The sequence below is a fragment of the Dendropsophus ebraccatus genome, chromosome 2 (genome assembly GCF_027789765.1).
Source record: "Dendropsophus ebraccatus isolate aDenEbr1 chromosome 2, aDenEbr1.pat, whole genome shotgun sequence".
In the NCBI taxonomy this organism is placed as follows: Eukaryota; Metazoa; Chordata; class Amphibia; order Anura; family Hylidae; genus Dendropsophus; species Dendropsophus ebraccatus.
This window is the reverse complement of record NC_091455.1, coordinates 157,273,382-157,291,159: the sequence shown is the minus strand read 5'-3', so window position 1 is coordinate 157,291,159 and position 17,778 is coordinate 157,273,382. Positions and strand designations below refer to the sequence as shown.

General features: G+C 45.4%; 1 protein-coding gene across 2 annotated transcripts in view; it reads right to left on the bottom strand.

Annotated features, from left to right (window-relative positions):
- PDIA4 (protein disulfide isomerase family A member 4) overlaps positions 1 to 14,281 on the bottom strand; it is a 42,042-nt gene extending 27,761 nt beyond the window's left edge. The window contains exons 1-3 of one of the 2 annotated variants that reach the window (XM_069960378.1): positions 14,180 to 14,281; positions 9,395 to 9,515; positions 5,302 to 5,507 (exon numbers count right to left, since the gene is read on the bottom strand). In XM_069960378.1, coding sequence (XP_069816479.1) covers positions 5,302 to 5,507; positions 9,395 to 9,515; positions 14,180 to 14,192 — 340 coding nt within the window. In that variant the 5' untranslated portion in view covers positions 14,193 to 14,281. The other variant, XM_069960377.1, reaches the window with a different exon arrangement.
- Positions 14,282 to 17,778: the final 3,497 nt, after the last annotated feature.

The following is a 17,778-nucleotide window of genomic DNA, read 5'->3' as shown; positions in this document are numbered from 1 at the left end:
GGCTGTGGCTGCTGGAGAGGATAATGGCAGGGGGATGCTCAGTGTCCCTCCAGTGCCCTGTGTCCCTCTGCCATCATCCTCTACAGCAGCCACAGCCCACACAGCTCTGGCAGTCGGGTCGTGACTTCACCATTTTATCCAGGAAGTGAAGCTTTAATGCAGTAGTAAGTGCAGGGAAAAAAACAAAAACAAAAAACACTTTATAAGCATTTCCCATAAGTGTATATTGGGGATTTGTATAACTTTTGGGGGGCAATACAATACTTTAATAAAAAATTTCACCGGACTTCTGCTTTAAGTGGGCGTGGCATTCGTGCTGCTTAGCCACGCCCACAACTGTACCATTGGTCCCGCCCCCTTGACGTCCATTGGTTGGCGGACGTAAAGGAGGTGGGGTCTAGAACTTTCGGCTGTTCCAATGGCCAACGAGGGGGCGGGGCCAACTGTGGTGTTGTGTGTGAGGCCCCGCCCACTTATCACAATTTGCAGTTGATAAAAGACGATTTTTTACTTGAACAAGCACCATGACGTATGATATAAAATAAGGTATGAAAAACGCTAAATTTACCCCTGTGTAGAGATGTCAGAATGCAAAAAGGAGGTGACAGTGCCACTTTAAGAATGGAATGTGAATTACAACAAAGCTCAATACAGTGACTTCGCTTTGTCCACCAGCTAAAATCCAGGGTAACTGTCATATTCAGCAAGGAAAGCAGCTAGATGGGCTGGGAGTCACTCAATATGGTCCAGGTAGGTTGCCACAGGTATAATGGAGCCATGATGACTGCAGCGCATGCCAAAGCTGCTGAAGGGTGTGTGGGGGAGAATTCATGGGGGAGGCTGGGAGATTGCTTTTTCAGTACAGAAGGAAACTCTTTTGGTTTATAAAACCTATTACAGAGTTTCTTAAAATCGCTTGAACTGTTGATATTTAATGTTTTTTTTTTAAAAATGGCCCTGAAATGACAGTTACGCTTTAAATTAAAAACTAGTCTTGCTGCCTATAGAGAAGGACCATGGTGATGGCACATAGCGGCCACTCCTCGTGTGGTCTCAAGTGCTCAGCGAGAACGAGAGCCAAAGCCAGTAAGTCATCAAGCTGCCCCCACCCCCCATGGTGGGGGAAAAGCGCTATATCTCCTGCATGGAGCTTTGGCTCATGTGACTGGAGGTGAGGAGGAAGATGAGCCGACTCTGGGAAGACAGGACTGAAACTGCCTGCGAAACGCCTTATTACGATACCAAATAAATTTTTAAGATCCCGAAAACGGCGCTTAAAAGCTCACCCTCATCCTCACTGCAATATAGGGACATATCAGCATGTTAGATGCTTCTATCCTGCTGATAGTTTCCCTTTACCCGTAGTTTTAAAACATTAAAACGTTGAAATAAAAAAGGCAGAAAATGCTTTACACATGACAAGAAAAAGGACTTATATTTTCCTGTCAAAACAGAAGACTAGTAAACTTTACTATCAACCAGAAACTGGCAATTTAAGACAGGACAGAACATGGACCATGTTCTGCAATGTTAAGGGGATTTTATAAAAAGGAGGAAATTAGACTGGTGCATTATGTACAACTGAATCAGTCTATTATTGATAGCTGACAAGGTATAATTATGGGATTTCAACAAATCTAATAAAAGGGATGGAGAGCTCGTTACACTGGGTGCCAAAAGAAACCCGCCAGAAAAACACATCCCTGGTGTGACGTCATCCAGTTCCCCACAGCTCCAGCTACTTCCTACATAAGCTCTTTACTGCAGTGACAGCCAGCTCAGAGTGAGGGGGCATCCTCTGTGTGCTTTTTAGCTTGTTCCCACAGACTTTTTGGTGTGTTTTAGGAACCCAACACATTTTTCCCTTTACAAGAGGTGCTTTTTCATTTATTTTTTTGCAAGAAAATGTTGCTAAGGCTACGTTCACATCAGCATTTTTCTTTTTTTCTAACGGATGCGTCTATATTAATTAAATGGATGAGCATAAACTGATGAGCAGACTGATGCAAACTGATTGCAAAATGTTAATCTTTTTTTAATGGTCCGTTTGTATTTTAGCTTAAAAAAAACAAAACTGACTTTTGTACATCAGTTTGCTTCAGTCAGCATCAGTTCTATCCGTTTATTTTTCTTCTTTGGTTTCTTGCTGCTTCTGCGCATGCTCTGTGCATAAACGGATGAAAACAAACGGATGTGAACGGAAATACCTTCCGTTTTAGATCCGTCCTCATTGACTACAACATCCAGGGGGGCCCCCACGCCCCGCTCTTGTGCTCAAGACCGCTGGACAGGGCCGTTGCCATCTGAACTGTAACTATGAGCACTCGTAATGAGCGCTCATAGTTACATGCAGCAGCACTGACAGGGCGGGAGACATTGGCTCCCTTCCTGTCAGTCACTCTTGTGGCCGCAGGAAGGGTTTTCCCTGCGGTCACAAGTGGCAGCTTTGTCCTTGTGGTGTCGGCGCTCCAGTGACATCACTGGAGCATCGGCGCCAGGACAGGGGGAGTGCGGCCTCTTGTGATGGCAGGGAAAACCCTTCCTGCGGCCACAAGAGTAAAGAGAAGAGGAAACGCCCGGACCCAGGTGAGCATAAGTGTTTGTTTTATTGTGTTATATAACTATATGGGAGGGGGAGCACACAGGGGTCTGTAACTGGGGGAGCGCACATCGGGGGTCTATATAAATGAGGGGAGCACACAGGGGGGCTATAGACTACTGGGGCTTCACAGAGGGGTCTATATACTACTGGGGGAGCACACAGGGGTCTATATACTACTGGTGGGGCACACATGGGGGTCTATATACTACTGGGCGAACATACAGGGGGTCTATATTCTACCTGTGAGGCACACAGGTGGTCTATATATAACTGGGGAGCACACAGGGGTCTGTATACTACTGGGGCAGCACACAAGGGGTCTATATAATACTGGTGGGGCACACAGGGGGTCTATATACTACTGGGGGAGCCACACAGGGGGTTTATATACTACTGGAGGAGCATACAGGAGGTCTATATCCAAGTGGGGGAGCACACAGGGGGGCTAAATACCCCTGAGGGAGAACACAGGGGGCCTATATACTAGTGGGGGAGCACACAGGGGGTATATCCAACTGGGGGCAGCACACGGGGTATAAACTACTGGGGGCAGGACACAAGGGGTATATAATATTGGGGGCAGCACACAAGGGGTATATACTACTGGGGGCAACACTCAGCGGTCTATTGCTTTGGAAGAGGGGGGCCCCAGACATAACTTCGCTTGGGGCCCCAGAAATGCCAAGACCGCCCCTGCATGGGAACCTATGGGTATTTTAACGGATCCGACAGTTTCCGTTTTGCTAACTCCAAAACGGAAAAGGTAGACGGAATGGTGCCGGATGGTCAAACGCTGATGTGAACGTAGCCTAAAAAGTGCCTGCATCTTATATTGCAGAGAGAGCTCTAAACACAGTATAAGACCAACCTGACTGCATGCCTACTGCTTGGGCAAAGCACTGATCAAGCTGTGTCCTCTCCCTTTTCCTGATGTACACTGATCTGTGAGATCAAGGATTTGCATCACATTCAGATTCTTACATGCAGAAGCCCCACAGGAAAAAACTCACCAAGAACAAGACCTGAAGGACCTTTCATGATGACAAATAAAGTCTTTTTGCAGCAGCACAAAACAAAGAGAGTGGGTGCCCGCCTCACCAAACCGGACCCAGGTCTGGAGACAATCCAAAGTAAAAAAGCATGGAGACAGCACTTTCCAAAAGAATGTGGGTTTAATGCACACCAGTGCGCGACGTTTCGGCTCTATTGTAGGTGATCACCTGCTTGAAAAAGGCTACAATAGAGCCGAAACGTCGCGCACTGGTGTGCATTAAACCTACATTCTTTTGGAAAGTGCTGTCTCCATGCTTTTTTACTTTCATGATGACAGTCATATGATTAGTTACATGACTGGGAAAAGGCTTCACTCTAGATACTGTGTAGGTAGGGACAATCTAATAAAACAGCATGTGTATACACAGTATATTGATGTTTCTGTATGTAGCAGAGGTGTGTGGGGCTATGTTTATGTAGCACAGCTGGGTGTGTATTGTACATGCTGGAGAGAGGTAAATGTATGGGCATAATGTAATGTCGTGGAGAGTGTTTAAGAAACTTTGACGCCTTCACTGCCTTAGACCACCAAGGAAGTTTAATTAGCATGAAACATTTTTTTTCCTGTGTAAGTCCATGTTCCCAATTAGTATAACACCGGCCCTTCTGTGACCGGATTACAAAATGGCCGGTGTTACTGAAGATTATCTTGCTTACTGAAATACTAAAAGGGCAGACTAGATGGACCCAGTGGTCTTTTTCTGTCGACAACCTTCTATGTTTCTATTATCCTGGCTGGTACTGCAGTGAATTCAGATGCGCATCAGTGTGCGCCCACCTCCGAATTCCCCGCTGCACACAATGGAGTGTGTGGCCAGAGTTGCACACTCCATTGTGTGAACTGACAGGTCAGATTTTTGCGTGGCCGCTAGAGATACCAGGCGGAGTGTATACTATTCACACAGTAGAGAAAGGTTACACCGGCACTACAGGTCACAAGACTTCACCACTTATATCAGGTGTGTGATACACTCACCTTCTAGTGAAGTTGTGGTGCTCTGTTCAGAATAGCATTTCAATGAAATCACATATTGAAGAAATCACGGCACGTCACCCTAAAAAATTCCACCTTTATTTTCCCATCAGACAGTACAACGTAGAGATATCTTAGAGGACCTCACACTATGCGTATACTTTCCGACCGGGATTCCTTCTAGCTGCAGCACAAAGTAAGTTAAAGAAGATGTACCACCAGGTACATCTTCTTTGATCTGAACCCACGGATCGAAAGGCGCTGTCACGGGAAATTCCCTCCCATTGGGGGCAGGCCGGCCTACCTCCAGTGCTTGAGCACTGGCCTTTTCCGGTGCATAGAACGGCGCCGTGCACGGGAATCGGGCCGCAGGCCGAAAAACGGACCGCGGCCCCGGCTTTCCTGTGATGCCGCCGTTCGATCCGTGGGTTTAGATTAAAGAGGGTGTACCTGGTGGTACATCCCCTTTAAGTATTAATCACGGCCGTGTTGCACATTGGCAACAACGGCCGTGATTGATACTTAATTTACGTTGTGTGAACATGGCCTAAAGTTGTCTAAACCAGGGGTCTTGTAAAAATATGGTATACAGTAAAACACCTTAAGAAAATTTACGCAGACTGTTGAACATTGCAAAGAAATGGCCTTTCAAAACATGGTACCTTTGTCTTACCTTTTTCTGTGCGTGAACCATCATAATCAACAGGCTGGCCTTTCTTGAATATTTTTATTGTAGGATATCCACTAATGTCATATTTCTCAGCAAGCTTTGTTGCTTCTGTTGCATCTACTTTGGCAACAGGTATAGGTGGATCATTTTTCTTTAAGGTTTCTGCAATTTTTTCATACTCTGGAGCAAATTGCTTACAGTGACCACACCTAATGTATAACATAAAATAATAAGTACCCAAAAGGAAAGAAAATGCATTCTGTGATTTGATACTAAATGACCAATATATCTTTGTCCTTTTAAAACAATGAAATTTTTTGTAGTCATCAGCATTCCCATAGACTAATGGACCAGTAGTGTACATATCAGACTGTCCTTCATTCAGAATGGAACTTTGGGAAGGGCATCAGATCTAGATCAGAGGCCAGCTGTCCGGACCCATGCTGCTAGCTGCGCTCCGCACATTAACTATGAGCGCTCGAAACAAGCGCTCATAGATACCAAAGAGCCGCAATGGCAGAGAGGGAGCCATTGGTTCCCTCCCTGTGAGTCACTCTTGCGCCAATTCCAGGACAAGGGGAGAGCGGCCTCTAGTGACTGCTGCAGTGCGGCCACAAGGGGAAAGAAGAGGAAACACCGGACTCAGGTGAGTGTAAGAGTTTGTTTTTTTAGGCTATATGCGAGGGGGAAGAACGCACATAGGACTATATACTACTGGGGGAGAGAGCACGGGGGGGGGGGGGGGGGGGCTATATGTGAATGGGAGAGTGCGCGGGGGGGGGGCTATATGGGGGTCTATATACTACTGGGGGAGCAACAGGAGGGCTATATACTACTGGTGGAGCAACAGGAGGGCTATATACTACTGGGGGAGCAACAGGAGGGCTATATACTACTGGGGGAGAGCACACAGGGGATCTATATACTACTGGGGGAGAGCACACAGGGGATCTATATACTACTGGGGGCAGTCACTCCATTTGTACCTAATTTGAAAGGGCCAGTGAGAGAAAAAAATGCCAGTTTTCCCACTAAAAAGCATCAATTCTGTATGTAAATAGTTCAACAACGTTTGTGAAAAGTAACAAAACATGTTTCCTACTGATGTTCAGCTCGGACCTTCACCTGACAAAAGACCCCGGTAAGTGGACCTTCACTAAAAGTTGCTGAGTACCCCTGCTCTAGATTGTGCTAGTCAGATCTCTGCTAACATATGCTTATTCATTACCCTGACGGTTAGTTTTATTTTTGTTATAATAGTTTATTTATTTTATTTTTTGCCTAGACTACCCCTTCAAAACAAATTTGACACCCTCTGACTGCTTACCAGGTTGGCGGTACTACTGGACATATCAATAAAAGCTGTTTTTTTAAATGAAGATTAAAACAGAGAAAAAGAAACTTTTTTTTTTACATTTTATTGTATCGAAGAGGCAGAGTTTATCATTCCCCAAGCCCTGGCAACACTACACCTCAATGTACTGTGTGTCTAACTTTCCTAAGATTTATTACAGAGGATTCATCAATTACAAACTAACACATAGAACACAGAATCTGATCTAGGATGCAGCTCCCCAAACATACGAGCAGCTTCTGCCAGGGTATCTTTATATTGTGGAATAAAAAGTGCTTTACTGCATGGTGCGAGGACAGGAGAGGGGTGGCAACTAGTCATCCATGAAGAGAACCGCTTGTGACTAGTCACAGCTCTGCCTGTCAGCAAGCTCTGTGGGGATGATTGACAGAGCTGCTGTGAGCTTGAGAGGTCCTGTAAGGTATTGACCTGTGAAAACTTCTGGTGACACGTAACATGCGCATTAGTGTGTGGTAGTATTATGGATGTATACATGTAATGTATGTGTGTGTTTATAGTTATTGCCAATTGGCAGAATACCTAAATTTACCCAATAGTAAAACTTAACTTTTATTATGAAATTTACTTAAGATAAATCACCAGTGTGTGAAGTGTATTTACAGTGCTCACTCTAAAATAGGTGTCATGTCATTGCCAATTTAACTTTGATAACGTCAGGGAGCTGATGAAACTAGTTAGAAGGAAAGGCATGGATTTTTAGATTAGGTGTATGCATGCTTATTCACCTTGATCGCTGTGCAATATGTTAGGGACTAAGTTGATAGCAGAACTAGATAGCAGAACCAGCTAGAGATCGGGGCCGGGCATTATAGGCGCGATCGAGCCGAGTAACTGGGACAGCTGCCCCTTACTACGTGCAACACTCATACGATCGCGCTGATATCTCAGTACCGACCCATAGATCTCAGCCTGCTACACACTGTCAGGGGGACAGTCAAGTGTACAACGCCATTGCGTATCGCGGCACACACCGCGAGCTTGCATATGTGTCGTGGCAAGACACAAAATGTGTTAAGTGTTTCAATAACGCAGCACATACCGCAAGCCCGTACACACTGAATAAGGGATTGCCCCCTGCTTGCAGCATCAAAGAGACCGGAGTGCACCGGGTACATTTGAAAACCAATAGCTGTGTATGAACTCAATTATCTCGATAGCAGAATTGCCGCAAATAATTAAATACACCGTTCTCAAAGAGTGCAAGTATCATAGTCCTATCTGAATAAAACTGGATACCCCCAAGGCGAACTATAAGCTGCACACCTATTTTAGAGTGAGCACTGTAAATACACTTCACACACTGGTGATTTATCTTAAGTAAATTTCATAATAAAAGTTAAGTTTTACTATTGGGTAAATTTAGGTATTCTGCCAATTGGCAATAACTATAAACTTTGACCAATACCTCCCAATAGGTAGGGATCACCATCCCCCATGTATGTGTGTGTGCGCACACAAAGTGTGAATATGTATGTAATGTGTACAATATGTAGATATGTAGCAGGAGGAACTTCTGAGGCATTATATTATATCTGTGTCTTGTTGTAAATATATGTATGGTTCCACTGTATGAAAATCCACAGCCTTATACTATAGGTCCATAATGCAATGTCACTGCTGTCAAGTACTGTGGTACTGCAGTGTCTAGCAACGGTGTCTTGCATTATGGATCTACAATAACGTTCTGAATATTAATTATGAACCTGTTTTCACACAGCATTTTGGTTTATTTTTCTGAAGGCATAGAACAGCCATTTGATAGCTGAAAAAATGCCCCTAAACTTAAATTTTTTTACTCAGTTGAGTGCAATTTATGTCAGTAGTAAAAATAAATGCATGCATATGTTCTGCACAATGAACATCAAAAAAAATCCAGAGAAACCCACTGACAGCAAACAGCATTTTTCTGTCAGTTCCTTTGAAAGATACATTGCAACAAAAGTTTTTTGGGGTTATTTCTTTTGAGGGGGAAGGGGATGGGAGAGACACTTCTGCTGTATAGGGGCCAGTAAGCTGCACAATGGCCGTACATGTCACAGAGATGAAGAGGGAAAAGGATAACTTTAAAGGGGTAGTGCGGCGCTAAGAAATTATTCACAGAATAACACACATTACAAAGTTATACAACTTTGTAATGTATGTTATGTCTGTGAATCGCCCCTTCCCGTGTCCCAACACCCCCGCACGTGTACCCGGAAGTGTTGGTGCATTATACATACCTGATCCGTGTCGCGCATGTCCGCCATCTTGTGCCAGGACGTAATCTTTGAGTGGACGGACGAACCGCTATATGTATAATGCGCCAACACTTCCAGGTACACGTGCGGGGGTGGTGGGACACAGGAAGGGGGAGATTCACAGACATAACATACATTACAAAGTTACAACTTTGTAATGTGTGTTATTCTGTGAATAATTTCTTAGCGCCGCACTACCCCTTTAAAACTGTAGCAGTCCAACGGAGTAGGAGTGAGATTTTAAAAGCAGCTCAGCTCTAGAAGCAGGAATATTTATGCAGGGGAAAGCCATGATTTTCTGAATCCCACAGATGCTGAAAAAAATCACTAGGGCCAAAAAAGAATTCAAAATTTTTTTTGTTTAGCAACAACTGGATTGTACCCACTGATCCTTGTAAAAAGAAAATAGCTTTCCCCTGCCTCCATCTGCGTTTATAACAAAGCAGTTGTAGGACCTTATAGATCAGTTTTCCTATTTACTTACCATGGTGCATAAAATTCTACAAGCACAGTTTCTTTTTGCGCAATAAAAGTATCAAAGTTTGCATCATTCAGCACCAAGACTCCATTTTCTTCTTTAACCTCTGTATCATTAAGTGATGTTTCTGAAATAGAATACAAAAGTTTATTAACCGACACTAGTATGTAAATTACAAACACTAAACATTTTATGGTATAGGAAACCATGATTTCTGTAGATTGGCATCAAGGTCAGTTCCACTGACCTGGATGTAGTCAAGTGGCTTCGACAACACTTTGAAGCAAGTGCTCTATTTCTTCTCAATAGGCTTTTGAACACTGCCAAGTGCTAGGGATTCTCAAGCAGCTGAGAGACTTAGGGCCCAATTTCACGGGACGATTATCGTTCGAATTATCGCTACATCGTTCGTATCTAAACGATAATCGTTTGGTTGAATAGCAGCTAACGATTAAACAACGAACGAGAAATCGTTGATCGTTTAATAAGACCTGAACCTATTTTTATCGTTGCTCATTCACAAATCGTTCGCATTAAATAAGACATTGTTCGGTCGTTCGCAGTAGCAACGAACACAATAGCGACGACAAGACGATCAAAAAGAACGATCATAAGTAACAATTATCGTTCCATGTAAATGGGTAAATGATTTCAGCCCGTTCGCAATAGCGGACGTTTAAAATAGTTTACCGTTAACGATTATGCGAACGATAATTGTCCCGTGGAATAGGGCCCTAAAACACAGGAAAGAGGGATGGGGCTTTGATAAAGCCGAGCACAGGAAAGCGTCTGGACCGAGTGTACATTTTGCTTTAGGCGACAAGCTGCAGAGTTCCTAAGAGGCGACATCTACACACTTGCACAGTGGTGCCGCTGTACTGCCTATCCCTGCTGCCCAAACTCAGTAACAGTACAGTTGTGGCTGTTTCAGAAGAGTCCCGCAAAGATTTAAACACTTACAGCTTTCCCGCCATCATATTGATAGAGGATACTGAGAGAGCCGCAAGTCCACTGTGCAGCTCAATGCTTCGTAACCTCTGTGGATTATGGAGAGTAAGAATAAACCCTAAGGGGGGCATTTTTCAAGCTCAATAGGCATATTTTTTGGCGAAAAATGGCCAGATGCAAATAAATTTATTTGCAAATGGTCGTTTTGCAAATAAATATTCACATCTGGCCATTTTCCGCCCGGTATGCCAGGGGGGCGGGGAGGGTGTGGAACGGGGGGCACGGAATCAGGGTCCGCTTATTTCATAATTTTTCTTGCAGAAAAATTATCAGGAAACCTACACCACCTCTGAGCTGTCGTAGGTTCCCTGGCACACACACTGGTGCGCACGGGATTTATGTAGAGGCAGTGAGCCTCTACATAAATCTTCGTACTGTCGGAGCTGCGGGGACATTTTTAAGTCCGGTACAGAAAACGCCAGACTTAATAAATAAATGCTGAATAGGCTAGATTTACACTTCTAAGAAAAATGCAATTTTTATTTTCCCTCCTTGCCTTCTACAGAGGTCGATCAATCAGACTTTGCAATGACACTCTGATTGGCAAGACATTATGGAAAAATTACACAAAAAAAATTGCCTGACAATTGGAAAATAAGCAAAAACATGTTTTACAGTCTTGGTGTATTCATTTTCATGGATATACAAACTTACGGACGCAGAGAGACCACCACTGATTGCGTCTGCTGACTTAGTGGCACGTTGCTTTTATGTTTTTAACATGAATAGACCAGTGCTGGCACAGTGATGACAGTGCCGCGGTCCTTTTCCTGAAGCACGGCCCAGTTCCCGCGCACGGCGCCAGTCTATTACCGAGCACCGCCCAGGGGTGAAGCACTGGAAACCCCCTCCCCTCTGTGACTTGGCTGCATTGATGTCACTCCTGGTCGGTGCTCAGTAATAGACCGCTGCCATGCGCAGGAAGCAGGCTGCAAACTAATTTTTTGTCCAGTTAAATCCTGCAGAATAAACAGACCCATCTCCCAGGGATGCAGCAACTAATTCATATGATCCATACTTGGTTGTAGCTTCAAAGCTGCTGCAAAAAGTGAAACAAAAACTGAGCAAGAGTCCATTTAGACAGACAGGATCTGTAGCATATTTGAAACATTAAAGGACAACTCCGGCGGGACCCCCCCCCCAAAAAAAACCACAGACACACACAGACACCATACTCACCATCCCTCCGGTGACGATCGCCACTCCATTCGCCCGCCGTCCAGCGATGTCTCTGACTTCCGGGTCCTGGGGATGGAAAAGGCTGCCTGTGCGCTTGCGCACCGGCAGCCTTTTCATTGGCTGGAGCGCATCACATGGCTTTCAGCAACCTCAGCCAATCAGGGCTGAGCAAGCTGGAAGCCATGTGATGCGCTCCAGCCAATGAAAAGGCTGCTCGTGCGCATGTGCACCAGCAGCCTTTTCCGTCCCATTCACTCTCTATGAAGACACCGGGGAGGAAGAAGACCCGGACCGCCCCCCGGCTCTGACGTCGTCGTCACCAGATGCCGCCTGGGAGAAGAGGACCGTGACAATCGTAATAGGTAATGAATACATTCTTTAACTTCCGGGCGGGGGGGGGCGGGGGTCCGAAAGTGGGGAAAGGTGGCCAGACCGGGTATTTAACCACATTACAAAGTTATATAACTTTGTAATGTGTGTTAAATAAGCTAAAAAAATGTTTTTATCGGAGTTGTCATTTAAAGTGACTGTACCATCAGGCCCAGGCTGAAGCACTGGAGGCGGGCCGACCCACCCTTAGTGGGAGGATACCCTAGCCCCTCTATGATATGAGTTCCATTGATTCTGAAGGAGTCACGTCATGGATGGGCTCGGGTTTCTTCACACTGGGGGTGAGTTGGCCCGCCTCCAGTGCTTTAGCCTGGGCCTGGTGGTACAGTCACTTTAAAGGTGCAGTCCATAGAAAATAAAAACTGCTGCAGGAAGGGGGAACATAATAAAGTATACTTACCCGTCATACAAACATCCTCCTGCAACGTCATTGCCCGCTCAGCCAGTCAGTTACAGGGGCGAATCTCAGGGCTGTGGAGTCGGAGTCGTGGAGCTAGTTTTGGCTGGAGTCGGAAAAAATGTACTGACTCCGACTCCATCCTTAAAAAAAATAAATCTTAAAACAATTTAAAATTGAGTTTTGATATGAATTTTATAAGTTTTGGTAATCAATATATTATGAGCAACGTTCTAATAGGAAACTGTCCCTATTAGATAAGGGTGGTCGAGGAATATATCAGTAATAGGACACTGGCCCTATTAGATAAGAGTGGTCGGGGAATAAATCAATAATAGGACACTGGCCCTCTTAGATAAGGGTGGTCGAGGAAAAGTTGTCGGTTGCTATTTGGCAATTTGTTTCTGAGCTGGAAGAGACCAATGTGTGGGGGGAGATCTGTGCTGGTCTCTCCCTGGATGGTGGATGACTGTATATGAGAAGCAGTGTAATATGAAGATATCCTGTGTAATATAGAGGAAGAGGAGAAGACCTAAATAGTGTAGTAGTAATCTCTGTCCTCAATGTGGTATTTTTCTTCAGTGTGCTATGGCTGCAGCAGGCTGTGCGTGTGTGCGCGTGCGCTATGGCTGCAGCAGGCTGTGCGTGTGTGCGCGCGAGCGCTATGGCGTGCCCCCACATCCACAGTGACACCTCTCTCTACATCACTGTGTGTGACCCCTCTCTATTACAGGTATCTGGCATTGTTGGCAGTATTTCTGTGTGCATGGTGAATATTTAGTTAGAAACATAGAAGACTGTCAGCAGGAAAAGACCACCTGCTCCTTCTAGTCTAGTTATGAGTAGTTCAGGACATGGAGGCTGGAGACTGACTGCATCCACAGGAGAATCTGCTTTATATCTTTCCTTATTCCCTCAGAAGTTGCCCCAGGATCATGTAGGACATTAGGGAGAAGCTGCTGAGCCAGTGTGATAAATAACTCCCCTAGTATACCACCTATTATAATCTGCTACTGCTGAGCGGGCAATCCATCTGCCAGTTTGGGAGTGAGGGGAAAATGAGGTCCTGCAGTGGATCCTGGAGTGGTCATGTGGCGCTATGAGGGCACAGGAAGGGGTAAGTATATTCTCTTTATTTTGTTCCCCCTGCCTGCACCAGTTTTTATTTTAACTGAACTTTTCCTTAAAATCTGCATCATCAAAACTGCTGGAAACTCTCTAAGTGTGAATGTACCCAAGAGCAGCCTAAAAACACATGCGTTTTTTAGTTTGTGCTTTATGAGGAGCATCTAGAAAAACATGAGCTAGCAACAGTCTGCCAGAGCAGGCGGCGCTCCTCACACTGCTACTCACTCTGCTAAGAGTACACAAACACACACTTTCAACCATGTAAACAAAGAAACGCAGTAAAAACGTGAATGTGGAAACACAGCCAAAATACAAACAGGTATAAACCCAGAAAGCGAGGATAATCGCCACAGCTCGGATAAGCCGATGATTGTCTGACTAGATGCAAACCTTAGTCAGCTATAATGAAACCCTTACCTTGATTATCGTCCTCACAAGAAACTATAAGCAAAAGTGTCAGTGCGAACAGCAGCCTGCTCCAAAATGTCTCAGCTCCCATGTCAGTGTGTAGCGACAGTGCAGAGCTCCCGGCTGTGGCGCCCCCAGACGTCTCTATATACACGCCCCACACACAGACACTGTTCCTGTGCGACGTGCGGGAAAGCAAACTAAAAGCCGGGCACTGAGCTATTCCCAGCAGCTCCTCACTTATAAGATCTCACAGAAAGACGGCGACCAATGCAAACTACCTGGCGACCGCATTCATTTCACCTCCACACAGCAGCAGCGTGCGCTCCTGCCATTGGCTGCTCACACAACCGCCAATAGTACTCTGCCACTTCTACAGAGAGATCCGGAAAACTGGCGGGGGTGGGAGCGGCGTAACAGACTAGTCACTTCCACATTGGCTGTAAGCGTAAGATGGGAGGGGGAGCCGTGAGAGGAAAGTGGGGTAGACTGCTCAGATTGTGGCCATCGGGGTACCAGAGAAGAACTCAGTCAGACCTAACCAGCAATGAATGGGTATTCTACCTAGCAAGACAGGGAGGGTGACTGCAGCTCGGGTATGCAAAGCCCACCGACCTACTGACCGGGCCACAAAAGTGGTTATACAGGGGAAGAAAAGCACGTTACAAGGGCCTCATACTCCTAGCTAACAATGTACTGCCCAATCCCTGCTGCTCCAAGCAGGGAAGAATCAAGGCACTTCCCATATATATATATATATATATATATATATATATATATATATATATATATATATATACTTTGCAGAGAATGTGTGGTATTAGTATCTACCAATATATGGTCAATCTATGCTTATTGTCCAGGTATAGTATAGAACAGGATTTCACTAGGTTTAAATAATATATATATTTATTTATTACAATTTTTTTAACTTAATGAAATCCTGACAATGAGTACACCTAGACCCCTAGATGAGTACGCCTATATTGGTAGATAATAGTGCTGCACATTCTCTGCAATACAGTACAAATGATGACAGTGACCTATATTCAGTGGCTCACACACGTCATCATCTCCGATCACAGTCGGTCATTTTTCTTTTCCATCAGGCTCAGGCCACAACTGTATTTTGCAGAATCTGCCAAAGAAACAGGTTCCTTGCTCTGGCACTGCACGTATTGTATTAGGTCCCTCTGTGCTGAAATTCTTTGACCCAATGTAATAGTTAAAGTGACTGTACCACCAGGCCCAGGCAGAAGCACTGGAGGCGGGCCGACCCACCCTTAGGGTTAGTGCTTACTATGGAATTCCCGCGTATAACCCGCAGCGTATTCCACCGCTCGTACCCGCACGCGGCGGCATGCATCTCCGCCCATGCCATAGACACTATTCTCTGCACGGGCGGATTCCGCATTCCGCTGAAAGAAGTGACATGTCAATTCTTTCAGCCGAATCCACACCACAGCGCGCGGGTATGAGCGGCGGAATACGCTGTGTGTCAAACGCGGGAATTCCGTAGTGTACACGCACTCTTAGTGGGAAGAATCCCCAGCCCCTCCATGACGTGACTCCATTAGAATCAATGGAACCCTATCATAGAGGGCCTAGGGTTTCCTCCCACTAATGGTGGGTCGGCCCGCCTCCAGTGCTTCTGCCTGGGCCTGGTGGTACAGTCACTTTAAGACTCTGTGTCACCCTATAAGGCCCTTTTTCTATATACAGTGGTACCTTGGTTTAAGAGTAACTTGGATTAAGAGCATTTTGGCTTAAGAGCTCACAGTTTTTCAAAATTGCGACTTGGTTTAAGAGCATTGCTGTACTGGGTGGGAGCCGGAGTTGGAAGGGGCATGGTCTGCATAGTGGGGTCTACAGAATTGTACTGTGACCCAGGAAGTCTCCCTCACCTTCCAAATCATGGCAGATCCACTTCAGGCTAGGGCTTGCATCAGGGGACAGGACTGTGGAGGTAATCTCTTCATAACTGTAACCCTTTTCTCCCTGTACAGAGAGTGCTGCTATATTGTGCCCACATATGTCCTGCTCATTCCTTCATGCTCCCTGCAGTCTCTTTTAGCCCTTGTGTTTCCCATCCTCGCCATTATGGGGATCTGCAGTTCTATCCTGTATCTACAAACTGCTGCTGTTTTTTCAGGTTTAGGCACTTACTATACATTATACACCACATGCTGATTACTATACTGTACAGTAACTTATAATATAACACACTCAGCCCTACACTGTTCTCTGAGCGCCATTCCCCTGCTCAGGGTGCCCCCAGCCCGCATCCTGGCTGCAGCCCCACCCGCCCCCGCACATCACCTGCTCAGGCCGCTCCACATCCCGTCTGTCCTGTCGCCTGCATCCCACGACTCTGCACTCAGCTCAGCTAAGCTCACATCAGCTGCGCCTGCTGGAGGATCCGTCCCTGCGGTGACAGGGGAGAAGATCCGGAGACAGAGGGACTCGCTCCATGCCAGGATTAGGTGAGTATTTGTATTTTTTTTTTGTGCTGGGCAATGCAAGGGACAGTAATACAATGGGGACAGCACAGGGCGAAAGCGTTACCATGAAGACAGCACAGGGGGACCGTGTTACAATGGGGACAGCAAAGGGGGACAGTGTTACAATGGGGACAGCAAAGGGGGACAGTGTTACAATGGGGACAGCACAGGAGGACAGCATTACAATGGGAACAGCACAGGGGGGCAGCATTACAATGGGGACAGCACAGGAGGACAGCATTACAATGGGGACAGCATTACAATGGGGACAGCATAACAAGGGGGACAGCATTACAATGGGGACAGCACAGGGCGACAGCATTACAATGGGGGCAGCATTACAATGGGAACAGCACAGGGGGACAGCATTACAATAGGGACAGTATTACAATGGGGACAGCATTACAATGGGGACAGCACAGGGGGACAGCATTACAATGGGGACAGCACGGGGGCAGCAATACAATGGGGACAGCACATGGGGGCAGCATTACAATGGGGACAGCACGGGGACAGCATTACAATGGGGACAGCACAGAGGGACAGTATTACAATGGGGACAGCACAGGGGGACAGCATTACAATGGGGACAGCACAGGAGGACAGCATTACAATGGGGACAGCACAGGGGGGCAGCATTACAAAGGGGACAGCACAGGAGGACAGTATTACAATGGGGGCAGCACAGGGGGACTGCGTGAAAAGGGGGACAGCATTACAATGGGTACAGCACAGGGGGACAGTATTACAATGAGGACAGAGCACAGGGGAACAGTGTTGTTAAAACAAAACAAAACACTTTTTTCCCCATATATCCTACCGCCACTGTTTACTGATAAGTACCTCATATAATTGTGGCGTTTATCAGAAGCTCCTTTTTTGGCGTTGGTTCTTTTTTCTTTTTTTTTTTCTTACTGTTAAAATGAAATAAAGTTTTACACTAAACCACTACACTACAATGCACATTTACATACCCCCCTATATACTAATCCCCATATAAAAATGGCTCACAGGATGTTTTTGGCGGAGGAAGCATACGCTCTTATTGCCTCCGACACCGAAACAGCCAGTGAGGATGAATGGGTGGATCCTTCTTTCCTCTATTCATCATCATCGTCATCATCCAGTGATGTTGAATATCCAAGTAGGCATCAGAGGAGGGCGCCCCGGGCTGCATTTATTTATGAAATGGTTTACAATATTGCACTGATATTTACATTACTTTTCACTGTATTTACATAGTATATGGTTGTTATAGGTGTTAATTTGTTATAGTATACTAGATACACAATTTAAATAATGTCGCACTATTAATATATATTTTTGTATATATACACGGTATTTGATTATTAGTTATTAAAAAATCAAGTAGATTTTTT